A 27,934-nucleotide genomic window follows, 5' to 3' on the forward strand; every position below is an offset into this window, starting at 1 on the left:
ATCTAAAGCCTTTAAACACACTTTCTGCTGAGATCAGTATTGACATCACAAAAGCAATTTTTGCCCCAAGATCATGGGTTTCTTCTCTAGAAGCCAAAACCAGTTAGTGTACAGTAATTTTTGTTGCATAATTGAGCTCAGTTTAGTCAAGAAATACAACAAAAAATTCTCTATTACTGATTGCAGTCTCTCTTGCTAACTTTACTAAAACGGGACTATATGAAATTTTTTAAGAGCCTACATTTACTTTTTTTACAGAAAAACGGATGGTAAGAAGCACCTTTCAAAGTAATTAAGTTTTTCAAACATTAAACACGAACACCTTAAAAGAACAAAACAGGGACTAGTAACAACCTTTAAAAAAAATATTACAGAACAAGATTAATTATTGTCATTTATCAACACTCATCCTATGCATACCAGCTACAGACAGTTGCACTAACCTCCTTTCTTTTCTGTAGTAAGAGTTCCAGCCTATCATTAGCTCGTTTCCCAATTATTTTATTTCGTTCTGCTTCATACTGCCGTTGTGTATTGTCCATGTTAATACTAAGGTTTAATGCCACATTCACTAAAGCAGTCATCAGCTTCATGGCTACAAAAAAGAAAAAAGAATAAGGATTATTTGAAAGGTCACCTCATCTAAGAAAAACGATAAACAAAAATCTTGACACCTCCTCCTGTCAACCCTTTCCGTATTTATGAAAATATATACACTGTATATTTCTTGACACCCAAACTTCAGCAGTGTTTTACTAAGCACTGCATCATTACTTATCAACAGAATAGAAAAAACACTGACATTTTGTTCTTTTCTTTCTGACAATTTTTTAGTACTGAAAGCATTATTGTTGAACTGAGACAGAGGATATGCTCCCCCCCAAATGAAGGTGGAATGTAAGATTTGAAAACATAGCCCAGGAAATATTATTAGAATCAATTAGCAGACTGGTATTACCAAATCATTCAACCACAAACATACAAGTTTCTTTCTTCAAAAGGAAACGTCTTAGACAACCAACTTCACCATACCACACCGTTCTTTTCTCCTCAATTTAATTTTAATCAGGTGCAGTTTTCTTTAAATATTCCTTTATTTGCAGAAGCAGAGAAAGACATTAGCCAATTAGAAGCCAGAGAACTGACCAAAATGTAATACACACTTGGGTGGGATTTTTTGTGTGCTTTTATTTCTGTTATCAACCCTTTTAAAAGGGGTGCAGACAAATATGCCTATTCCAGAAACCAGGAGGTGGTCAATAGTATACTTGCTTTTCTTACGAACTTTTGTAACAACGAGGCATGAAAGGGCTTGCATTGGCAGAGCATACACAGAACATTATGAAGCATGTATCACTAGCATAAAGTTGATGAGTAAGGCACAGACATGCAGATACATCGAAATATCATCACACACTGTGATCTCCAAGGGTATCAGGATGAAAAGAACAAGTCTGAGCTAATCATAGAAACTAAAATTACTGCAAATAACAGTAAATATGGATATAAGGATTTTGTTGGCTGTCTCTATCCCATATAAAACACAATCTTCAAGAGTACAAACTGTAATCTCATATGAAATGCAGAAGTAATTATGCAAAATCAACAGAATCAACTACCGATGTGAACAAACGCAAACAGACTACTGATAAAAATTATTTTGTGTGACAGAAATTAACATGCAACAGGGCGACTTCTGCAACTTTTATTCAGACACAGCTCAAAAAAAGTAGTAAAAACCTGTTTTTTAAGAACGAAAATTTGTATTAGTCATATGGTACAAATTGATGATAGAGCAGAAAGAGAATATATACTCCTGAAATAAAAGGGTTTGTTCCTCTCCCCATAAATGCCTTGGCTAGTGGAAGTCTCGCAGCAGCAGCCTGATGTGCAGCGTACTAATGTATATTCAAGAGAGATGATCGATGAAATAGAACAAATGATCGGATAGTCAGAAGTGAAGCTGGCTATAGATCAGCCAGTTGCAGTAAAGCTAACAAGAACTATTTCCAGTGTGGCAAAAACTTAGTTTCACATACAGTCTAAATTCACCTTATTCAGACTGGAACTGCTATAAGCCTTACATTAAGTGGACTGCTGCACAACGCCATCTGAGACCCTTCTTCATTAATCAACACAGGTTTAGGACTTATCCAAGAAGCTTGCCCTTTGTCCATATAACGATACATTTATTTAAAACACGCCATACTTAACTCATAAGGCATTTCTTTGTAATTTAACAGATTTGAAAAAAATAATATAAAAAGGACAATTACTGGAAACCATACAGAAATTTAGTGACTCTATCACTGATGAAGCATTCTTTAAAATTACTTCTAATGCAGTGAATGGAAATGCTACTTTCAATTGCATTGTGCCACAGCCTCAATATACAGTACAATTGAAATTTGTAGTAAAAATTGCATCTAATCTAAAATATAACTCCTGTTTGACTTAATGCAGAGCATAAACAGGTTTGACTGCATCTGAGGTTAAAAAGATACCTACACCCTTATTATGACCAAAGACAAACTTGTAGAATCAACTGAAAAGTTTCCTTCTATTTACTTTTTCTACTAGACTTAAAGCTAACAAAAATTAAGTACTAGACAGCTGGTAAAGAATGCTTTGAAATAATGCTGGATTTTTTCAGTAATGAAAAACCAATGAAGACAAGGTAAGAAAGTTGTACCAAAACAAGTTGCATCAGATGAAAACTGTATCACACAATGAAACATGAGTTGCATGTCGAATATCAAGAAGTTCAACGAGAACAATTCTTTCCTGTGCAACACAAAGCATAAATGGAAGCAATACACAGATAATATAATTCACTGACCTGCCAGTGTGCTAGTGTGCCGAAATGCTCTGACTTGTGAGTCTGACAGCCCCGTAAGCAGTGAAATGACAGTATCCATCATATATTCATCATATATGATGCTATATTGACATTGTCGGACGAGTACTCCAATGAACTCACAAAAACTGGATTTGAACTTCTTCCACTGGGGACCAGCCATAGTAAGCGGATAATCTCCGCTATCCTATTAATAAAAAAAAAACAAAAAAAACAAACAACGAAACAGGAAACTCTTTCAAATGTCTTAAAAGGCATTTTATTAAATAAAGATTAAAAAGAGATGGGTACAACTTTAATGCCAAAATCTCTGGTGCCATAAAATCGATATATCAGAAGAATGTGATTCCACAAATATGCATCTACTTTGCAGCTCAGGCTTGTTACATGCAGAGACAGCATTCTACAAGTCCTACCATAAACCCGAACACAACTAGATATACTGAAATAACTACTAATTTCTTCTTTCTGTCCTACTCCCTAGGAAAAAAAAAAAAAAAGGTAATTCATACGCCTTACAATCTGTTTCAGGTTACTCTAGAACAAAAGAACCATCACATGAACAGTTAATTGACATGTTTAAGAACACTCAGTTCAGGACTATAATAAAGTTTACAGGGAGATGCTTACATATAAGACTGAAAATTCCTGAAGTCATAAAATGACCTACTACAGCACCTTGAACATAACAAACGTGTGTTCCTCTCCTGATTCAGGAACTTTTACAAGTAACGGTAAAATGACGGGGAGGGAGGAAGTTAAAATGTTAACTTTAACTCTGTTAAAGTTACTCTTTTTTTTTTTATTTTAAGAGGGGGGAGGGTATGGGATTATTTCCATATTAGACAAATTTTGGGAAGTTTTAAAGCTACCTTTATGTTCTTTGGAACACAAGGTGAAAGGAATACCACTCAAAAATAAACCCACAAAAAAAACAAAACACCCCAAAAAACAAGGCATCTCATATACCCCAACACTCAGTGGAACAGAATGTAAGACACAATTTAAAGGAAAAGAAGTTATAATCCCCATGAAAGGCAAGGCATTAGTCTTCAACTAGAGAATAATCACATTCAAATCCCCATGATTTGTAGACTAATGAATGCATAAAAATAAATTTAGCAACCATTTTAAAAGTTAAAGACTTAAAGGCCTTACGTACACAGCAGGAACGAGGCAGCATCCCACACAACCCCACAGCAGTAGGAGTTCCCACTATTCAAAAACTGAAAGTCGATATTGATTTCTTAAACCATTAATAAAACAAGTTATATTCATGCAGAGCTTTACTTCCTAGTCTTACAAATTCAATGAAATAAAGGAGTTCCAAGATTTTCATTCATAAAAGTCCTGTCATTTTTGCAGCTGACCTTACCCTCGAAAGAAACCTGTAGCAACATGATCCAGTAAGATTAGGACAGGCAAGATAAAAAATTAATATAAATACATTATCAGCACTTCATTAAATTACCTCATCAAATTCTTCAGTCATTTTTCGGATTATTTCAGAATTCTGCATATGTCGGAACATCTCTGCTGTAACAACTCCTACAACGTAAACATTAGATTATTAGCACTTTCAGTATGAAAGAGGTAGATGGCATATGACATGGCTCCTACTACAATGTAAAAATTACCAATATTCAGCTAACCTGTAGATTACACATCTATTTTTTAAGAAGTTACACATTTCTTATTTTAGCATCCGTGGATAACAAGCGCATGCCACCAATACTTTTTCATATATATATATAGTGTTTATTATTATATTTCTTTCAAAGTGTGTTTGTCTGTATGTACACACACATCTAGAACATACTCATTCATTCGTATTGAGAAGTGAAAGATACTTGTGCCAAACCTCTTCATCAGCCAAGAGACTACACTAATCTGAAGTGACCTTTCAGGACTCATGATTCTAAATGGTATAAGACAATTTTGAACAGTTCTATTGCTACTTATTATCTTCTGCACTGTAATAAACACAATGATTTCACACAATTTCTATTTCTCTTAGCCTCAAACTGTTTGAGTGTAAATGGTGATATAAAAAACAAATAGATCTCCTAAAGTTTACTGCAACTATACAGCAAAATTCATGACAAGGATCATCTCAGAAAGCATTAAAAGATTCTGTAGTTTTATCTGGTAACAATAATCAAAAGGTCACTGCTCTTGAAAGCATAGATAACCTGTGAGGAATGGTGTTAGCTTTCTGGAGATTTATGCACATTAGAAGTTTATCAGGACAGAGAAATGCTTAAGTGGAACAAATTACATCCAGTCCTACTCTATCAAGTGCAGCAACACCACAGAGTAAATTACCTTCTCCTCTTCAAAAGGAGGTGAGGGGACAAAGAATGGAGGATGTGGAAATGACGGAAGAAAACCAGAAAATAAAGAGAATAAAATATGGAAATACAATCTTACTGTACACAGGCCATCATGAAGCTGTCCGTAATATCTTTTAAATCAAGCATCTCTACAAAGGCTATGAAACAATCTTAAAACACTCAATGATAAGAAGGAGATAAATCCAAACTAGAAGTCCAAGACTGAACAAGCTAAACTATCAATGTTAAGAGAGATGGTTTTCTGAAATAATAGCAGGAGCAGAGAAGATGAAGTAAGTGTTAAGTACCAGTACTGCATTCTCTCTGGTGTGAATACAAAAGGCTTTATCTACATTTTTAAATATAGCCTAATATTTTAAACCTCCTGCTCCTACCTTCAGAAATACTAGCTTAACTACACGAACCTAACAATGTAAACTAGCCGCAGGGATGGAAGAGTCCTACAGCATATGTAGTATAAAAGCAAAGAAGTTAATATTTCAGTATCTTACCTTTGCAGCCTGAACACTGAATAAAGAAGTTAATGAGATCAAGAAGTGCTATATCTCTGTCATGTTTGTATGACTCTATCCAGTCATCCACTACAGACTGAAAAGAAACAAATATAAAGGCATTTTTTAGTTTTCACAAATTGAAGACAATGTTATTTAACTGTTCTCCAGCAAGTGATTCTTGTTTCTTCCATAAATAACCTGAACTCTGTTGTTTTTTAATACAGAACAAAATGTTTGAATGATCCTTTACTGCCATAATATCAGTTTTCTTGAAAAGAACTCATTTTATTCTATAAACATATACAAGTACAAAACTGACACCTAAATATAAAGCACAGGAATACCATAATCTAAGCTACAGTAACTTTTTTTGAGGAAGAATGCAAAAATATTTTGCAGAAGCAGGTTTTCTCGCCCCCCCTCCCCCCTGCCTAGTGATGATTTTCTAAAGGTAATATTTAGGTGTTCAGTTCCAACAGCTACACATCCCTATACTCTTCAAAAATGTTGCCCCTTTGATGAACTGTGCTCCACACACGTTAGCCGTAACAGGATGAACAGCACTGCCCTACACTGCGGGGACGTTAATTACTCTGTATTCACTAAACCAAATAGGAACAGGAGCATTTTACTAAAAAAACCTTAAAAGGAAGCAAATTAATAAGAAACCTGTGATAGTGGTTTTGAGAAAACAGAATTTTCATGCCATTATGTTTAAGCCATCCATGTGTGTAGTACAAACTGTCTGCTACAGAAGTCATAAAAACATGTATCAGACACTATTCATTAACACAGGCACAAGAGACTCAGTTTAGCAACAAGCTCTCAGTTTTGTGTTTTTTAATATGTTGATACCCTGGCCCTAAAATCTAGAGTCATTCTAAATAAAGAGAGATGATGGAATAGTTCAGAACTTCCAAAAGAGAACTGGCCTACGCAGCATCTCCAACGCTTCCTGTCTGTACTCTCCTCAGTGCTTACTCTCACAGGCAATTAACGGTGTGAGGACAAATAAAACATATTGCCATGCAGGAAAAATTTTTAAACAGAGATACAGCTAAATCCCTCTTCCCTAAATTTATGACTGTTTATAGTATGATACACAACTTTCGTCAACAAGACAAAAAGAATGAAAAAACTCAAAGTGAAACTTAGTCTTCCCAGTAGGAGCAGAACCTACAAACTAGTACTGATTTGATTGGTCTGTGGGGAGGGCATTAATAATCTAAGAAACACCTTAAATTAGGCTTATAAAGAAGGTCACTGTGCAAGAACTGCATAATGCTAGGAACAGGACAAGTATTTCAGTTAGGCAGCCTTGTTTTCAGAACTTATTTATTTTAAAGAACCTCCAGCAAAACAGTAGTTTCTTGAAACATTTTGTCTCAGTGGATGAACCACCTGTTTTTGCCAGAGAACAGACACTAACTCAGACGAAGGTATGGAACAGATTTTAAAAATAAAATTAAAATAAAATAAAAATTATTATCAAATTCTTCGCAGGTAAGCAAGAGCTGAGGACCACAGAAAAAACTTTTTACATTGAGTGCTGAAGTGGACTTTAGAAATACTTTGAGAATTTTTTTCTTCCGTAATTTTGACAAAATATATTGACTTAAGATTAACTATTACCCAAGTATCAATTCCCCAATTCAACAGAATAATCAGGCCTGGCAAAGGTCCATTTTGCTCTTGGAAAGCAAAAGATTTTGACTGTCCATCATTTTAACACATGATGAAGATACAACCGCTGTTAATTGGCTGAAAATGCAGCACACAGAGCAACAGTTAGAAAAGTATAGTTTTTCCACCCACTTTGAAATACGGCAGAACAAAACAAACAACAAAATGATGCAAGTATCAGAATTTCTCTGTGCAAAGACATCGAAGTAGTCCGTTCTTTTTTACACATCTGAACTATATTTCTGCCAAGGAATTCAGGCTTCAAGGTTCCCAGCTCTAACACAGTAGGCTGCAAATCTTGAGGGGACTGCATATAGACCCAGCTTCCTGCATGTGTATCACACAAACTGTATACTCTAGATTTTCAGTGCCAAAGATAGTGTTTCTTCCAGGCTGCTGAGGAGTCACATGAGTGAGTCAGCAGGAAGGCTTCATGGCTGACAGGCTTACACTTTAACCCTCTGTCCACTGGAAGATTCACACAGTCAAGCAAACGCTTTACTGATTTAACTCAATTTAAGGAAATTAAAAAAAGTGTGCTAAATATCTTAATACTGACTTCAGTCCTGCTAGTAAATGCAGTGGAGACAGTACCCAACGCAGAGACTTCTAACAGATTAAAATTTCCTGACCCTAATTCCAGCCATTAGTGTGTTGCAAGATACATTAGTCAAGTCAACTTAAGGAAAATTTAAAAGAGTAGCCCTTGAGTTGCAGCTAGTGATTTTACTTTGGGCAAGAGAAGAGAAGCCTTCCCCCCCCCCCCCCCCCCCGATAATCTAAGCTCGGGGGGGGGGGGGGGGGGGGGGGGGAATCTACAAACTACAGATTTCCTATTAAATTCTATGACAACTACAGGCATAAACCACATTTGTACTTAGTTAAAGTCCTTTTTGTGTGGCTGTAAAGTCATGTATCACTCAGGATACTGAAAACCTATTTTGAATCATAGCTTGAATTTCTTCATTATATATGTGATTATTCATGCCTGACATTTAGAAATGAAAAATCAGTTTGTTCAAATTCAAACCTTAACAGTGCAAAACCACTTTTTTAAAAAAAATCTTAATCTGGAACCAAAAGGGACAAATTGAAGGAAAAAAAATCTACTTTAGGTGTCATTTTATTAAATCATATGTACAGAAAAATTGTCGTATTTAAATTGCATATTCATCCAAGGCATAGATATCCCAAGTCTTACCTGCATAGCACTCTTGCCCATTTTAACTACCTCAAACAGCATCATGTTTTCCACACCATTCTGTTGGTGATGTCCATTCATCCGATTCGGACCACCAGGTTTCCCTCCTCCGTTTCCACTTTTCCCCTTCTCTGCTGGTCCCTTTTTTCCTTTTTTACAGGTCTGCAATCACAAACACACATAAGAAGTTTTAACTGTCTGTTATGTAGTAATTTAAAAAAAACCAACCCAAATCACTATTCTTACCATGACAACTATACACAAGGCTTTCTGTCTTCAGGAACGATTTAAAATCCAAAGTTAAGAATAATAGCTGATCCTGACTAATACAAAGACCTGCAAGAATTCTACAGGTTCCACTTCCTCCTTCCCTCATCTAAAAACTTCTAGCCACTAAAAATTCAATTAGTGACAGTGTATGACACAAAGATTTTTCTCATGTTAAATTGTAAAACAGATTACACAGATTTTATTTAAAACAGCTACAGTAATTCCCTTAACACACATCACAAAGTCTCCTCTGCAATTCATTAACCTTTTGTTTTTTAATTTGATCACACATTAGCAAGTGAGGGTGAGGAAGAGCAGACAGGTGTCTCTGGTTTTGATTCCCCAAATCAAGTATGACTTACAGAAAGAAGAAAGAAAAAAACTTGAAACAGAAATGACTGCTGTATAAAATTATTTCTCACCACCTCTTAGTGACCAGGCACTCTGTACCAGTACAGGTACATGGGGTGCCCGGCAAGGCAGTCACAGCCCAGGCCAGCCGCCGTGCAGCAGCCTGCCTGCGCCACAGCAGTGAAGGAGACGCATGTGGTGGGTGTCAAGCCAGTGAGAGGGCAGGAGCCACCCAGATGGGGAGGACATGGGTCCGATGAGGGGAGAGAATGGCTATTTACTGGGTTTAGACCTCCCCACTCCAGTAGTGCAACCTCCTGTCTGCAGCCTATTAAAAAAAACCTTTTCATTTCATTATTGGTTTCTGTTCACTTTTCAAATTAAGAGAGCGCCAGAATTAATGACACCAACCAAAAGAGACTGTATTAGCACCAAATTTAAGTATAGGATGGAACACATGCAGAGAGACTAATCAAATCAAAGCTAATCTTTTTCTCCCCCACCTCCCTTATGCCATCATAGCACTAAGGAAATATCATGCAAATACTCAAGATGAAGCATTTCAATGTAGATACAAATATGAACTCTTCACAGAACACTCGCATTTTCAGAAAATACTCTTTAGCTCATTCAGCTTCAAAGCAAGTGCTGAACTCTTCAATTCCTAACAACAGAAGTGCTGCAGTATCCCTATAAACTGAACATACTTTTCCTTTGCCTTGTTTTTGGTTTTTTCCTTCAATATCCTCAAAGTCTGTATCGGAAGAGAAGTGTGTTTCAGACTCCCTGCAAGGATAAAAAGACAAACCATTTACACATTTCATCAGAAACATTCTTAAATACACTACATAAAGTGACATTATGCTCTCAGGGTCCAGTAAGACAATTCTAACAGTGAAACTGCTTTCTGCTTCTGTTTAAGTCTACTGCTGAGGAACAGATCAGAGCATATCCTCACACTCACACCCTACCCTGCCTCCTCCAAACAATTTACCTGTGAAGAAAGCCATACAGTCAGGTTAAAAGATGTGAAGGGGGGTAGAAAATAGCAACAGGTTGGGAATCTTCCTTTTGGCACGAGCCAAACATTACACCATCTCAAAAAAGCAAAGAGCACTATAAATATCCGCCGCAAATACTTAAACAAAAGAGGAAAAATCCCAACAGCAAAAAACCCCACCACCTTCCCTCACAAGCAAAGTGTCTCAGCAGATCCCTTCATCCTATTAGAAACTAAGTAGGTAGTAAAGAGGTATGTGCTTCTGTTGAAAGTTTAGGTGAGGTTTCTCCATCAAAAAGATAACCTGTAGTTCTGTTTAGGCTTATAAACGTAAAAAGATGTTAAACAATATACACACTTTCTCATTTGTTTAGTATCCTACATGGTTAAAATATGCTGCATCGATATACAAATCCTTTATTGCCAACATTATGGGGGGGGAACATGACATCACCAACCTCACTGATACAAAACGCATCTTTATACCTTTTTAGATTTTATACCAATTTAATCCATTTAGCAGTCTGTTGAAATGTATCCATGCCAATTTCTTGACAATTAAAAGATGAGGAACTGGATTCTTCTAGTGTGCTTAAAATAATCACTTTATTTCTCTGTCCAAAATGTAATCTATACCTGATCTTCAATCTTGGAAATTCAAATGTCTGTTTCTTAGAAATTGTAGGAAGACTAGAGAGCTAATAAAATGATGTCAAAAAACACCAAGGAACTGATGCCTGAGGGAAGCTAAGACTTTGGCTTTAAACTAAAGCACTTGGCATTACGTATTTTAAATATTAGGCAACTCGCCCCAGTTATTAAGGGCAAATACCTCAACTGCTTCCACTCTCTGTGTAAAGAGGCTTTAATGAAGGAAACTTTTTTTTTTTTTATTCCTAATCAAAGTTTCTTATTCATACATTTCATTTGGGAAGACAAAATCCCAAGTAGTACATTGCATAAACGAAAATGTCTGTCACAATGGCTTCCTACTAGCAAAGTTTAAAAACTGATTTAAAATAATTAAGCACTTCTGAAATACTTATTTTAATTACTGCTGAATACTCAAGAAAGAATTCAAACAATGCTTTATCAACATTTCAATAGGAAAAAATCTAAAACCCTATTCCCTCATTTTGTTCCCTTGTTTCCAAAAGAAAACCAGCCACATGTATTAACACTAAAAAGAGCCAGTACATTTTAAAAGGCAACTACAAATTCTTAAAAACACTTACTGAAGGAGAGTAAAATCAGTTGGTATTTCTGGAGCTGCTATCATTTCTTTATCATCTTCTGGAACACCACTGTATTAGAAAGATATTCAAAAACCAGTCTGAAGTACAAGCTTACTTTTCTTTCTTCCTTTGTAGTGGACAACTTCTACAATAAAAAAAAAGAAAAAAACCATAGTGAAAATTTTTCCGCATACAAAGGGGTAAAAAAAGTTGGAAACACAGAAAATCTAGATCACAACACCCTCTGTTTCCAACCAAGCTTTTTCCTGTTTAGAGATTTTATAATTTTGACTCCTCCCACGATCTTTCTACAAAGTACCTCTACAAATGTTAAAAGCATCACAGTAAAATAAAATACAGAAACATTTGGGAAAAACCCCCCCAATTTTCTGAACAGGATGAGCAAACTGGAATGGTTTTCATTAACACCTTGCAAGTAATAGCTTTTATTTCTAAATCTATACTAGATTTAAGTTTGAACTGTAACACCATGCACTGCAGAGCCCAGACTTACCAACACTAGGATATTTCTGATTAACCAAAACAAAACCACATTTTATGTTAAAGCACAGCATGTGTACATTTAAAGACATATATACCAACTTTGTATCTCCAATTTGTAAACTTCCATGACATTTTCCATAAAGATAAGCTCTTATAACAAGTTCTTATAACCAGCTCTTTCACAACTCCCTGTCCTCCGGAGTTGATAAGCCAGGCTTACAACAGTTTTAACATTTAAAGCATTTGACAAGACTAAGAATATCAAGGAAGATTAATACTATGCACATGTTACAAAGAAAAAACATCAGAAACCACATAGCATTTTATCAAGAAAATGTTGAGATTGTGAAATACTTGCTTTTTGACTTAATTATAATATTGCCACCTATTCATATTTTTTAAAATTTATCTAGTTTTATTATGTTGAGGGGGGACAACGGGAACTCACTGGATACTTCAAATGTAAGATTTAACCATGCAGGCTAAAGTTTTCTATATCAATTATCTGCCTCACACTAACTTTTATACAGTTAACTTAAGAAAGCACGATGTTCAGGTATTTTAAAGATACAATAGCAAGGACAAAAACCTTCAGAGTCAAAGCCTGCTGACTCCACAGCTTGCTGGAGTCACTGGGTATTTGAAGCAAAGATTTGATTTTGGCATGCTAAGCACATGTTGCTTAATGTCTGGTAGCTATGCTTCAGAGACTGCATTTCAATTGAGCATGTAGATAGAGGCCGTATTTTTATTTTTTTTTTCCCCTGCAAGTGCTTATTCTGAATGCTAGGGGCCACTGTAGCTTCCAGAATTTACAGAGCTCAGTAAAACCATAAACCCTGAACTTACTATGTTCTCTTTCTTCACATTTCACACAATTACATAAAAGCACAGAACCAGAGTGGAAAGAAATAACGGCAAAAAGAGAGGAGGTTTGAGATAGGCTGGTGAATCTCAAGATAGTCTGCAACTACTAAAGCATGTTCCATCCAGAACACAGCACAAGAAGAAGATAAAGCTTCAAAAACATTGCTGCTGCAGAATGGCAGCAACCTTTGTCACCCCATTCCTCCCTCCTCCAAAACCACACAGGCACATGACTGGTGTGTTTCATCCTTTCCTGCTCCATTTATACACTCTCTTTGGCAAACAATCAATCATTCACAGGCTGGGTAACATCCCCCCCCCCCCCCCCCAGCCATTTGTCTTTGTAGTCTCTGCCATTCACTATCAGCCGATTCAATTCCCCAATAAAATGGGCAAAATACACCTCAAGAATTTTTTTCCCCCTGGATTATCAGGTTAAACTGGTTCAACAGCAGGTATCTGGAGCCAATGCATGGGAAACACAAGACTGTAGCGATGAGCAGGGGAGGGAAGAGTAAAACTCCCTTCTTTGGTGGCAAGGACCTATCATACAATCCAGGTGGTCTGTAAAACTATATGCTCAGTTGGTGATGTACCAAAACACTCTACACTTTGGATTATATATATATTTTTTTTAATATTTGCTCTGATTCCTGTCAGCAACTTGAACATGGAAAAATACCTCAGTACACTTTAGTGCACCGACTCATAGATGTACCTCAGTAAGGAGGCAGGGAGGTAGAAAAAGAAACTGGGGGGGTGGGGAAGAGGGAGAGATCCAGCCACACCAGTCCTTTTTGGGGCATGCTTGTGATTCAGTCCCAGTGCAAAGCAAAGATGCAAACTTCAGAAACCACACTGCTCAGTTTCAAGTTCAACCTGTCTATCAATATGTTGTTACTTGACTTTTTCTAATTTACATTTTTCAATGTTGAGAAGCAACATATCTACTAAAGTGACAATCAGGATGCTTACATGCAAATTTTGTATTACTGCTCATTAATACTACCTGTTTACCATATTAAAAATTACCTATCCATAAAATTTGAAAGTACTGAGAACTAAAGCAAGTTAACTGCTTGTTCACATTTTCAGCTCCCTTTATGAAAAGCAAATGTATTCTTATCAGATTTTGCAAAAATTCTCAATAAAGTTTCTTACAATCATAGAAATATGTTTAAAAAAAATTTAGTAACAAAACTACAAAAAAGGATGGGTAAATGATTGAAGTATGTGTTCTCTACATCAAACAAGTCAAATCACCTGACAAAACTAATTGGCTACAGTTTATACCAACTTGAACTTCTTGTAAGAACCATTTATCTGAGTACAAACAACAACACCTGAAAGAAAACATGGCACTGTTTGGTCAGAATCACCTCATAAAATGGGAAACAAATATCAAGTTCTTAATAGCTTAAAGCTTCAGCATCTAGCAAGATTTACGTTTCAAGAATTGTTTCTCTTGAAAGAAGAAACTTGGCCTTCATGAGTGCAACTATATACTGTATTATGGCAAACAGTAGCTACAGTTGAATGCCTTGCAAGACTGTATGAGGTAAGACTGTAAGGGTTCTCCAGCGTCAAGCTCAAACTCCAGCAATGACCAAAAAACCCCTTGCGTTTGTCCCAGTAGAGGATAATTTTAGAAGATTTACATACATCCAGAATACGACACGGACTTTTGATTCTCAACCAGCAGGGACAACCTAGCCCAGCATGCCCTCTCTGGCAGTGGCCCACAGAAGCTGCCCAGGGAAGAACCCATTTGCTTTGTTCTTACTAGTGTTGTTTCCCCTGAATACCTTCCCAGCATCCAGAAATAACTCGGATTTTTTTTCAGCCGGAGAGGTTATCCCTATATTTTATAACCCCTTACCAATATGTTTTCCATTAATATTTCCAATTACTTTAACTCAATATTCAGCAGTGATGGTATTCCACACAAGAACTCCCACAGCCAAACTCCATACTACTAAGAGGCACGTTCTTTGCTTTGAATTTATCACTTCACAATTTTGTTTGAGGTTCTCTTGGAAAAGACTGGCATTGGTCATTCCCCACTATCTTTCATCTCAGTAAATGCCTTCTGGAAATTCAAGACTACTGCCAGCCATGTCTTCTTCAAGCACATACTTGATGACTCATTCAAAGCACCCAGTTTGGGAAGGCAATGAGAAAGGAAAATGGTCCATATAAGCATCCTATCAAACCTTTTAGAATATACCAAGTTCATCACAGTGCAGTCTGAAAAAAGGAAAGTGACATGTCAAACAGTGAAAGTCTACATTACCTATTAAATGTGCTCTAATAAGCAGATTATTTTAATAAGTTAAATCTAAACTGAAGTGCATCATAAAAAGCAGCTCTTCTTCAGTTTCTTTTTTGCAAGTTCACAGAATTCCTACTTTAATTTTCCCAAACAGATACTGAAATCTCTCAAGTCTGTGAAAACTTTCTGAAGTCACTCAACTTTGTGAAATCATAATTAAATTATGAACTATAAAATGTATCCTGCTGAAAGATCACAAGGTGGAGCTCTAGCCTAAAGCTAACTGAAGAAAATCCAAAAGACAGGTCAGCCAGAGGTTGACCTAGTTATTTCTGTGCAATAAACTTTATAATAGATTGCTAAAACTGCAATAATATTGTAGTACATTTCCTTTAGATTTATATTTAGATTACGTAAAGACATCAGAAGATTCCTGCATCTTTTCTGAAATAAATGCATATACATGTTTGAGTCAATGACTCCTCCAAAGATAGAAATGCATACAGCTGCTGTAGTACAACTCGTCTCAGTATTTGGTTTTCAAAAGCAAGCAGAAGAATTTCAAAATACATTTTAATAGCAGAAATAATGCATCCCCTCATTGTACCTTGCCATTTAGAATTCTGCTAACAAAACGCTAATGAACTAAAAAACCACTGGAAGTACTCCAGGAACACTAATCATACATAATGCTGCCAACTCTAAATGTAAGAGGAGTTTCTATTTAAAATAATTTGACTGATAAAAGCAAGAGCTAAGCATGAAACACTGTAAGAACTCAAATGTGTCTTCACTGAAAAACATTTAAATTTTAAAAGGTTATTTTCTCCTAATACATGAATAATTAATTTATGTATGGTTGTGATTAACTCAAATAGACCGGCCAAATGTTGAGGTCTGACAGAAGTTGGCAAAATTCACCAGTACAATTCACACAATAACACATATGCGATCAGCAGCTGCTGAGTGCTACCTGTCCTCTCACAATTTCTACTACATGCACAAACAGACTAAACAAACTTTAATATAATACAGCAAGCAGCCTTTGTTAAAAGAATATGCATCTATATACATGCACACAAAATATAAAGAATCACAAATTCTGTCCCAGAAGCTTATGTTTCATACTCTTGTGTAAATGCAGTAACTATAGTTATTACTTAACAAGCTCACAGCAACATGTTTCAGGTAGGTGGGTTGTGGTTTGGGGTGGGTTCTGTACACATGCACTTTTTTTCCCCCTTGGTGTCTATTGTCTGGAAGTTTTATAAGGCAAATCAGTAAAGCTGCTATCGTTTTTCTGGGAAGGCAGAGATGCAAAGTTTAAAAATGGCTATGTAGCCAGGACAAAAGATTTTGGAAATATGGGATGGCTGTTCAGAGATGTATTGATTTTTCCCTGTAATTCTGTTAATCACCTGTAAAATCAAGGACCTCACTTTCTTAAGTCAGTAAATAAGAACTTCTAAAATTGTGATGTTGAAGTGTGTGGCTAAAGTTCATCCCTGAATTATTTATCTGTCCATGAATGAGAGATGCTGATGCTTCAGAACCAATTACACAGTAGCAAGTTAAAATGCTAGTCAGATCAAATTTAAATAAAGGACCAGAAGTACGTCCAGTATTTTCCCTTAACTATTTTAGAAGAGAAAGCTGTTATCAACTACATTATGCCCCTCACTCCTTTTCTGAGAGACTAGGATATGTCTAAACTTTTGTTTTATAAAACAGGGTTTGATTGTTTGGGCTTTTTTCCCAAATAAGCATGCTTCTTCATATTTTACTTTTGCATGCATCTTCATACATGGATTTTTAAGCGAGATTTTGAACAACTGCATGACATTCCCTGCAGCCCTGAAAGAGTGTTTTATTTCTACGCATTATTTCTGCTAATATTACACAACCTAATATTTCAGCTGCCAACAAGCTTTAGAACAATTCTGTAATTTGAGTAAAATACAGAAAACATACTGCAAGTAGCATTCTGTAACAACTGTACTTTAATATGATTTAGTTATAACTGTATCAGCAGTTTTGATCATATTATGATAATATAATCAAGACTAAACTGAACAATAATGCAATTAATACCTTTAGATGTGTGGTTATTTTTGTGCCATTTGCTTAATAAATGAGTCTTACAATTCCTTTACCAGAAGACCTGAACTAGACATCATCAATCTACATTCTTCCATGCTCGCCAACAGAGACATGGTCTGTGTACACAATAAGTCCATGGAGCCAAAGTCACTGAACAGTTAACACTCCAACAAAGAACCCAAATGACCTAATTTATACAGGTCTTATCTTTTCAGTCTCTTTCTTCACAATTTATTTTTTTCTAAACTTCCAGCTCTTACACCCCCTCCACATCATTTCTGTCCACACATCTCCCTTCCTCTTCATCTTTCAAAAAATGAAAAAGCAATCTTACTGTGACTGTTGATATTATGCCGTCACACTACCATTTTTATTCCCTGGCCTTGTCTCTATTCCGTTTTTATAGTATTTGCTCTTTAGTTCATGGAACAAGTCTGCTGATTAAGTGGGAAAGAGCCATCTCAGAACAAGCTTTTCTGATGCTGTGGGCTGCTACTGAGAGCAGCAGTCTTCCTTCTCATTCCCCAAACACACAGGAAAGTTTCTGCTCCCTTCTAGCACTCAAATAAACCAGCAGCGAGCAAATTATGAAAACAAAACCATTTCCTCCCCCCCACGATTAGCTCTCCATTGGATCAGCCAACTGAATCAACTCCTCCTGCAGCCACACAAGTCACTAGATGCAGCATCCGAAGCAGCTGAACTCTACCCCTTCACAGCAAAGCAAATGATGAGCTTTGCCAATGTCAGCGCATTACGCGCAGGGGCAGAGCTCTGCTGCAGCACAGGACCAGTTACATCAAAGTGGCAAACTGGAGCCCTTGCATAGCTATCCCTAATATTCCTACCCTTCCCCTGGGAGGGGCCACAACCAACAGTCCGCTGTTCTGTGGCTCCAGTGGGGCAAAGCAGGCAGCAAGGCACAGATCCACTGCTGGGCTCTCACTCCTTCACCCACCTACCTGCCATAGGAAGAGGCAGCCCTGCAGGTTAGCACCTCACCTGTGACCCCCACATCACAGGGAGGCAGAATGTTCTACCTGTGAATTCATCAGGCACCTGCCCAGTCTCAGCTGTCTCCTTCTCAAAGCCTTCTCCTTACTCCTTCACACACGTTTCCTACATTTTCACTACACAGCAGACTGCGCATATACCTACATAACCATTTGCTTCTTACTGGCCTTCCAATGAGAAGCCCAGCTAACAGCTGATAGTGACCACCAGAACCTGAGAAGACAACCAGCCAGGAACAGCCAAGCATGGAAAACATAGGTCCCCAGAGGTAATGCACACATCGGTAAACATAAAGCAAAATTTGTTTTCACAGTTTAATACTGTGAAAGGAAAAGCTTAAACAGGCTTGGGGACGGGGGGACGGGAGGACGGACACGGACACAACACAGAAAAAGAAAGATTTAAAAGGCATACACAACAAAAAAAGTCGAGCTAAAACCTAAAGTGAAGGCTGACACTTTACCCCAAGTTTAGAGATCTGAAATGTGAATAACATACAAGAACCTCTGTACCACCCTAATAACTCTGCCAACCTCAACTTCACCATCAAATAGTCCCACTCTCAGTATTAGTATTTTTTGGACTTCTGCTGTTTTTAGTAAATAAATACGTGGAACAACTATTATAGAAGGAAAAGAGCTTGCTACAGTGCTTCACAGTCATAGGATTACTCATTAAAGTACCATTAATAACATCAATATCTTTAATGCAATAAGTTAAATGCTATTTTGAAATAGAAACACATTGTTATGGTTTGAATCATTTTATGAGGTTTTTATATTGGTATGTAGTAATTTACACTGTGCAGTATAATGTGGGTTTAAAACACTTGAAATAAGCATTAAAAATACTGAAAAATTAATCAACTGTATAATAAATGCAACTATGCCCCTTATTAAAGGGAAAAGTACCTATATTATTCTCTAATGATTCTGCTCAACAGTATTCCTCAGCTTTGCTAAAACGCACCTGAAATTCCCATACATCTTTAAAACAGTCTGGTTTTGGATGTCTTAAAAAAAGGCAAAGGTAAGATAACAAAGTAGAAGTTACACCTCATTGTGTCTGTCACATCTTTCCCTGCCAAAGAAGAGATGGCTTCCAGATGTTGCAGTCTGACTGCATGGAAAATGAGGCTCCTAGGAAGAATAAAAGCCAAGTCGGATGACAACCAAGATTTAAGGGGGGGGGGGGAGAAAAAAAAAAGAAAAAAAAAGCTACATATGCCTACTTAAACAAGCCAAAAGAGGAATACTAGTTCATTTATGATACAAGGCAAGCGCACCTCCCAGCTGCCTAAATGCCCTAAATTTCGAAACTAAACTACAGAATGTATCAATATGCCCCTTTACACACTGATTTTTCAAAAATGTAGTCCTTTACACATCCCCTCAAAATTCTGGCTCTTGTGAAAGCTAGGGATGAAGATGCACACACACTGTCCACAGCAAGCAGTTAACCAGCTACGCAGTAAAAGCCTAGAACAGAATTAGCATTGTTCAAATGTGCAGCCAACAGCGACGAGTTACTTCAGTACACACGGTAGAGGCAGGGTTTTCCAACCGACAAGGTATCCCATCTGGCAAGTTCTATTTTTTGTTCTTCCACTGATCAATGTGAGCCTGCAAGCTGCCTGGCTTTATAGGAGCCCTAGCTTCCCATCCTACCATATAGATTTTCCCCTTTGAAAGACCAGTTCACTAGGGCTTTGTGCCCAAAACTCTGTTTGGGCATTTCTAAAGAACAACTGCATTTGACTATAAATTCTGGAGGGGGGACTACACAGCACATACTGCAACAGCATCAGCTCCTACTATAAGATACAGTCAATATTAGGTGACTGAAATAAGGGAAAACCCCACAAAATAAAACTACTGAAGAGTGGAAAGTTAAATCTCTCAAGCACATCTCCCAGAGTCAGCTCACATCAGCCCAGGTCATAGCACACTTTGGATAGTCCTTTGAAGAGCCCACTGCACTTCTCTGCACTGTGACCCCAAGCCTTCTAAGACGAGAAAAGGAGAACCAGCTCAGTTCTGTGTTTTGTCAGCTGAGGTCCACCAGAGTTTAGTAGCTGAAGCTTCACATTACATAAAAATGGCTAAACTGCTTCCGGACAATAACTAAAGAGACTAAGTCCGGCACAGAAACAAACAGAAAAGAATCTAAGTACAAGTCAAACGGCATTAGTCTTAACTGGATCTTTCAAAGAATTCATTAAAAAAAAAGGGGGGAGGAGGGGTGCATTGGTGTGTAAGAATGCTTCATGCCCCATATTCCATCCTGCCTTCTTCCACCACACCAGCCCAGCTTTTTTTTTAACAGGCCTGGACTACAGAAAGGGCACCACTTCCTCGGATTCCTTATGGGCCACCTGCAGGAAAGCAGCTGCTCTGCACCCCAGTGCAGTGTGCTCTCCTGTCACCCTCTCAGTCGGATGACTACTGTCTCACAACAGCAGTATAAAACTATTTATTTACAGTGAAGCTCCAAAAACTGCCATTACCTTGGTGTTTGTGTAACCAGTCAAGAGCAGTCGTCCATCCTTCCCTGGCTCAAATGAAAATCTATGCCATCAGAAAGGAAAAGGAATATTTAAGAAAAAAGGAATGAATATTGTGCAGCATCCAAACCAAGCAGTGTGACAGCTAAAACCTAAGCTTTTCGTAAGTGGATTATAGCTCTTTCAACAATCAATCTAAATAATCATCCTTACAAAATAAAATTCAAGCAACTACTCATCTATGCAAAAGTTGGCTTCACCTCTGAAACAGAAGAAATAGAGACAAGAACGTTATCTTTCATTAAAAAGTTATCTCTGCAATTCTGCCAACCTCAGAACATCTGTGCTCCATACATACATCCTCAGTCGTAACTTAAAAGATTTTTAATACCCAACATTTTGTTCTTGTTCTCTCTCATAACATTTGGGCTAAAATCCCAATTGGTTTGTTTGGAGATTTGCAGCACTGAATACTAATTTTATATGAAACAGCAGTTGTGATGTGCACGGCCTTCCCCCACATAATTTAGAGAACTGAATATATCCAGAATGCAGAATGCTAATAATCCATTAATGAATTATCAGATGAAAAAAATACATATAATCACCAAGACTAAAAATCTTTCTTTATTCATCCTAAAACAGAGCCATCTTAAAAGAATTTTGTGGGAAGAGATGACTGGTGCTGAAGCCTCATGTATGGAGACCTAGAGTTCGCTAGGGACATTCATTAAACATCCAGAGGAAACCAGTGTGGCCACTTGTATACGTCCTAAGAACATTGCAAAAATACTAGCATTAATCAAATCAATAAGTTCTTTCAATTCTGTAATTGCTTACTTGTGGCAGGTAACAAATTATGCCAACTGGGAGAGCTATAACATACTATGCCTGTTTTATGAAGGCCAACATGAAGAAAAAGTATCAAAACCTGGTTTTTTTAGAGACCAAACTCATTTTACTAAGTAAGCTGACAAATACTGAGAAACTCTTGATGTGTATAAAATATTCTGAAGCAAAGGTTAGTGAGACTTGTCCTTTTGAAATTATCTTCCTTTATATGTCTCTCAAATACTGTGCATTAGGCACCACAGGGATACAGGAGCATCCATTCCACACTGATCTAAAATATGCAATGTACAGCTTGTTATATCAACCAAAATTAAACTTTAGGTTTCTTCATTTAAACCAAAAAAGAAAAAAATATCAAAAAGCTTTACTCTTACATATTTGTTCTTGAGTAAATTCATCATGTAAATACAGCTAGTAGCTACCTCCTCCTTCAAGAGGCAGTTATAGCCTACAGCTAAATTTATATTTTGTTGAAAATCTACTGGTCATATTATGCAAGTATCATAATTCATAGTAAATATTTTACTTTAGCAATGTTCAATACATAGAAAATATTTTTTAAACTACAACTATTACACTTATTAGCTCAGCAACACAGTAGAAGCTGTTGAGGTAGTTACTTTCATCCTCTTTTCCCTGTATTTTCTTTTTAAAAGAAGAAGAAAAAAAAGGAAAGGAAAAAAAAAGGAGCAGTAGTGCCAGATGTCTCTTAAACAAGCTACATGTGCTATGATTCCTCCTCCTTCCCCCACTCCAAGAGAGCGGCATTCTGGAATGGGGTGTACCATATAGCATCAGTTAGGCTGAATCCAGAGAATTGCCCCGTACTCTTGGAATCGCAAGAAACTTGAAGCTGATTTCTAGGACTCCGAGGTACCAATTGCTTGCTAATACCCTCACCTCCAGCAGATGAAACAAGTCTCACATGCTAAATGCTGAGGGCTTGGGCAGTTTTTCCCTTCCTTACAGCTGAGACAAAAATGCAATCTTGGGCATAAGCAAAGAATTCAAGCTATTGTTTTTACCGTATCTTAAACGCAGAAAGAACCTCCTTTTAGTCATCATCGTTTACTAGCTCCTTTAACACAAGGCATACCAAAAACCATCTTTCTCTGATAGAAGTTAGTTGGCAAGTACAAATAAAATAACATTTAATTGCAGTGTTGACTGTATTTACAGCAGCTGTGTTTTAATTCATACAGCAGTTTAGTACTTGTGATTCTGTGTGGCAAATTCAGAAAAATTTACTGCTGAACAACCCTTTTCTAGGACTCCTAAACAGGCTGTTACCCGGGGGGCGGGGGGAAACCTAACTAGATCAAATATTATCATTCCATTGGAGGAAAAAAAAACACCAAAGAGAACAATTTTTCACATTTCATATGCTCTACTTTACAGTTAGATCTATTAATGACAGCTCATCTTCACTGACAATTAAGGCTAATATTCTGAACTGCAAATACGGAGGACTAAAGAGGTGACAAATCCCATTTTGCTGACTTTCGTTACCTCCCAACAGAGGGATGGAAAACCTAACTGCCATGGCAGAAGTCACCAGAGGACAATTATCAAAACATAGAGTTGTTCATCAACTGCATGGAAAAATGCTTCATTCACTCACTGTAGTTTCAGCTTTTAATTTATTATCTGAACTGTATCATCTTGTGGTTTTCAGTTGTTGATCATATTTGACTTATCAGTTTGAAATTACCTCTAATTATTTAAACAAGAATTGCTAGATGACAAGTGCTGTATCTGTCACCACATCTTCCCCAACAATTGTTGTGGTTTCATAATTAACTGCATTCCTACTCTTAAGCACAGGTTTCTCTTCCTCTCTTTGGTACCAAACACGTATCCCCCATCTCCCCACACTCAAATGAGAAATGGATAACTCAACAGTATGTTGTGTTCTCAACTGCCAAGTGTACAGGGCTCTTTCAGTCCTATTTTAGTTTCTCTGACTTTTCTCAGTAAGTAATAATTCCAACTATTTTAAAGAGTTGGACAGAAAAGGGATTATTTAAAACAGGTAATTCCTCTTTCAGATTACTTTGATCTTTCTACTCCATTTTACATTGTACAATGATGCGATGAAGTAATCAATATACCTTCTCTAAATCATATAGATTTCCGAAATACAAAATTAAATCTAGCTGAATTCCCCATATTAAGTTATGCAGTTGCCCTAACTACTTATTCAAGAGCAGTGTTTCTTTGACTTAATTAGCCAGCCATCAGTTACGTAATTATTTATTACTCCTGTGTTGAACTCAGCAGACTCCACCCTTACTTATGGCTAACAAATTTTCTTCTCATAAATTATTTTTACCAATAGCTTGTGATCACCATTCAGGATTCCAACATCAAATCGTAACATCTAATGGCAAAGAAGTAGTTTTTCACCTGGTAAGATGCTGCAAAATCATCTACTACTTACAAGTCCACAGCTCCTTATGGGAAAAGGGAAGAGACTAAAAATTAAGTAACTGGATTAGGGTTCATGCACATTTAAAATACCTTCATACAAAAAATAACCTAGTATACTTAAGTATCATCAGGCACCAATTTTTTTTCAACTCATGATTTTAATGCCCCAGGCACTGATTTCATAAGAACACTGGATCAGCAATAAGCTATGTTATACTAATCTCTTTACATTACTCTTTACAATGCAAACTGCCAACTTAGTGTTCTGCTTATTCAAAAAGCCACTTAATGTTTAGAATTGCTCTTATAATAAATCAGCAGTATAGAATTCTCATGCTGTTGTACTGCTAATCAGGATTACAAGTATAGTATCTTATTTCAAATAAGTTTGCACTCAAATTTTTCTAAAATTTAAAGGAAATTCCTATACACGCATGCCACTGGAAGTTAACATCACCTGACAAAATAGCTACACATAATGTTTAGTTACGGTAATACAATGCTTTGACTGAAATATATTTACCATCTTGCCTTTACTTTTGTTTGCCCATATACAACTAAGTGTAATCAGTTTTAATGTTTCAGAGTAAGGTTTTAATTCCTCACCTAACCTATATGAAAAACCCTCATTATTTTGGTCATGATCTCTTACATAGGTGGCAAGACATAGGTTACTAATAAATCAGCTGATCTGAGGAAGTAACTGTAATAATCCCACTGAAACACATTTATCAGATCAGTCTTGGAAGACTCAAATGTAAATATCAAAGATGTCACATCTTTCCAAGATTTCTTCTTCCCCGTTTCAGCATCACTGCTGCATTCTTGCAGACATCATATTACGAAGAGCTTATAAATTAAGAAAACATTCTATTTGGGGCAAGTCCCCTAACCTCTCCACAACAAGCATGCTAGGGCACTAATATGCATACTTGATCCTGCGCAATTTCGTAAGCTCAAAAGGTGAGACTAATGCTCCATTCAGAGGATGCTTTCTTGGCATTATACCGCCTTCGTCTTGAAACAACACAAACCAAATTTTAGCAGAAGTTAGGGAAAGAGATAATAACATTCAATCTAATTGTTAGACAAGAACATTTTTATCCAAGTGTAAATTAGGTCTGGCGGTTGTTCAGCTTGACCTCCACTTACTATAATCCTGCCCTAGGGTATGAAAATCCTAGATCATTAAATGCTATGAATTTAGTCTTGCAAGCAACCTAAAATGAACCTGCTATCAGAGCCATGGTTTTCAACTGCTGTTAAGAGTTGAAGAGGCAACAGTGATGATAGATAACACCATGTCAAGCCCCACTTTTTGTTTGGTTGTTTGTTTTGGGGTTGGGTTTTGGGGCAAGTTGGGGGGAGGGGATGTTTGGTAAAAGAAACAACTATTATCTCTACCCTTAGCATATTATATTTAATTTCAGGATGGTTTTGAGATTAAGGGAAAGTAACTACCCTTTAAATTCAGAGGTCAAGAGAAATACTATCCTTTTTTTTTTTTTATATATAGAGACGAGTTCAGTTGGAAGTTTTTCTAAGAAAAGATGGGTTAATATAAAGCTGCCCACTTCTTTCAGTTATGAGAAATATTTTAAAATGCCAGCTTTCCTACAATTCTCTAGACAGTCAACAGACATTTTAGGAACTGCTACCAATTCATTACTGTGAAACAGATGCCTGCCAGAAAAATTAATTACAGAACATAAATTTTATTACTGTGTGAATTAACTTAAGACTTTATATGCTAAGCATAAAAACTACTCTAGAACCACAGAATCTGGTATAATACATAGCCCACTAAGAAAACAAGGCAGAAGAAAAAAAAAACAGAAAGGTATGTAAGCACTTCTTGTAGCTGATCATAACAAGATACACTTGCTAGGCCACAAACTAGTAAAATTCCTCTTCTGCAAGTCTTAGCTGAAGGAACAAAGGCAAGACCAGCAGACAAGAAGCCAGGCAGCAACACAGAACCTTTAAAAAGGCCAGAGAAGACGGATGACGGACAGAACAAGCAGTTATTAGCTACTTGTGAACTTAACTTACATGGTAACTAAGGTCTAAGAACACAGGTAGAGCATTTGAAGGACTAAAGCACAAGAATGACGAAGTCACAGCTGCTTCAACGGCAAAATAAAATGACAAAACACAAACACCATCTGAGAAATTAAAAAAGCTTTAACAAGAACCAGAGATGATATAACTCGATTTACAGAACTCTGCACAGGTCTCCTAGGGAATTAACTCCAATTAAGATCCATGTGTATCAATAAAAATAAGAAAGCATGGTGTTAAAGATTAGACAGCAAGTCCTAGCACTGAATGTACACAGTACACACATACTACCAGTGACAATCTCTGAAGAAGCCTTTTCACCCTCATACTAGCGATACAGAGAATGTACTCCATCAAAATTGTTGTTCACACAGCTTTCTCACAAATAAATGCATACAACTCTTAACACCTAGGACATAGTTAAGGAAATAATTCTGGCATTTTACGCTGACTATAAAAAAAGCCAATCCACAAAGGACACCTTACTGGTTTAGGCCTAACAGAATGTCATCACGTTTCTTTGTAGCATATACAAATACTTATCTCTTCTTCCCAAGCAAAATAATTGTATGCCATTCTCTATCAGAGCATATAATGATGTTATTAAACGTATGATGATTACAGGCTACAAGTTACATTCTACTGCAATGAAGGTTTAATCATTCTTTACATTACAGTATTTCTATATTTAATTCTGTATCACAGCCCAACTGAGTATACACATTTTAGAATTGCAATCACAGTTAGTCCCCTCAAACTCCGCAAAAGAACACATTAGAGAGAAAATTAAAGTTGTTTTGACTGATAGGTGTAAAACTGTACACTATAAGTTGAGAAATGTAATGATATCAACATATCTTCACCTGACTTCCCAAGAATCAATTTCCTTAAGTGTAAATAGAAGGGCAAAGATCATTTTGCAGAGAAAAAGACAATTGTCCAGCATTATTTCCAGAAGCAGATACCAAAATATTTTCACTTCCTCCAATAACCCTGAAGAAAGTGAAGTCCTTATCAAGCAATTCACTTTACATATGAGGTGACTCCTTGGAGCAACACAAGCAGCAATTTCCAGCTCAAGAAATCGCCGAGTATTTGCTGGATAGTGATATTTACAACCCTCAAGCACTAGCGTAAAATGGTGCCATTAAATGGTTCCCCTTTACCAAAACAGTATTCTTGTTCAAAATGGAAGCTAGTATTTGTCAAGGGAGAGAAGACAAAGTTCCCCAGCTGCCTATCTAAATGAAATCTCTCACCAATTAACACATCAAGATTCATACACTATGATAAACAAAAAGAACAAATTTAAGTTTTGAGACTTACCGTTCCCAAAATTTACATTAAAATAACAGACTAAATTCATGTTATTATTTATAATTAATCACAATCTCATTTTATATAACCAGCAGTGGTTTGAAACATGTTCATCTCCAGCACAGCAGTAGAATGTAAACAAAGTATGACAATAAGGGTGTATGCTGTAAGTAACAAGCAAAAACAAATGAAAAAAAAGATTTAAACTATCAGGGTTGAAACACCATTTGATGTTTTCCTGTATCACACAGCCTCTAATGTGCAATATGACATGCTACTTGTTAACAGTTCTCATCTAGGCAACAGGAAGGCAAAACCCAGAAATTCTGGATGTGATTTTTCAGTTGTCTGGAGCACACAAGACTGGGGGGGGGGGGGGGGGGGGGGGGGGGAGAAACAATAAAAAGCGCCTATCTTAAGTATCTTCTTTAAGAGACTGACTGATCACTAGAAAAAAGGAAGGAACTTTTATCTTTCCTAGGAAAACTAAGAAAAAAACGTTTTGTAGAAAAAAACATTTTGTGAAAATCTATCAACATTTCTGTCAGCAAGACTAAAAACTAGACAGA

General features: G+C 36.8%; 1 protein-coding gene across 5 annotated transcripts in view; it reads right to left on the reverse strand.

Moving 5' to 3' along the window:
• The window catches only part of STAG2 (stromal antigen 2), an 80,965-nt gene that overhangs the window by 30,956 nt on the left and 22,075 nt on the right, over positions 1-27,934 (reverse strand). For all 5 annotated transcript variants that reach the window (XM_049827295.1, XM_049827296.1, XM_049827293.1 and 2 more), the window contains exons 2-8: positions 11,446-11,590; positions 9,918-9,996; positions 8,590-8,751; positions 5,703-5,799; positions 4,329-4,405; positions 2,840-3,044; positions 444-595 (exon numbers count right to left, since the gene is read on the reverse strand). In XM_049827295.1, the coding sequence (XP_049683252.1) occupies positions 444-595; positions 2,840-3,044; positions 4,329-4,405; positions 5,703-5,799; positions 8,590-8,751; positions 9,918-9,996; positions 11,446-11,489 (816 nt within the window). In that variant the 5' untranslated portion in view covers positions 11,490-11,590. The remainder of the gene's footprint in view (positions 1-443; positions 596-2,839; positions 3,045-4,328; positions 4,406-5,702; positions 5,800-8,589; positions 8,752-9,917; positions 9,997-11,445; positions 11,591-27,934) is intronic.

The sequence above is a fragment of the Accipiter gentilis genome, chromosome 24 (assembly GCF_929443795.1).
Source record: "Accipiter gentilis chromosome 24, bAccGen1.1, whole genome shotgun sequence".
NCBI lineage: Eukaryota > Metazoa > Chordata > Aves > Accipitriformes > Accipitridae > Astur > Astur gentilis.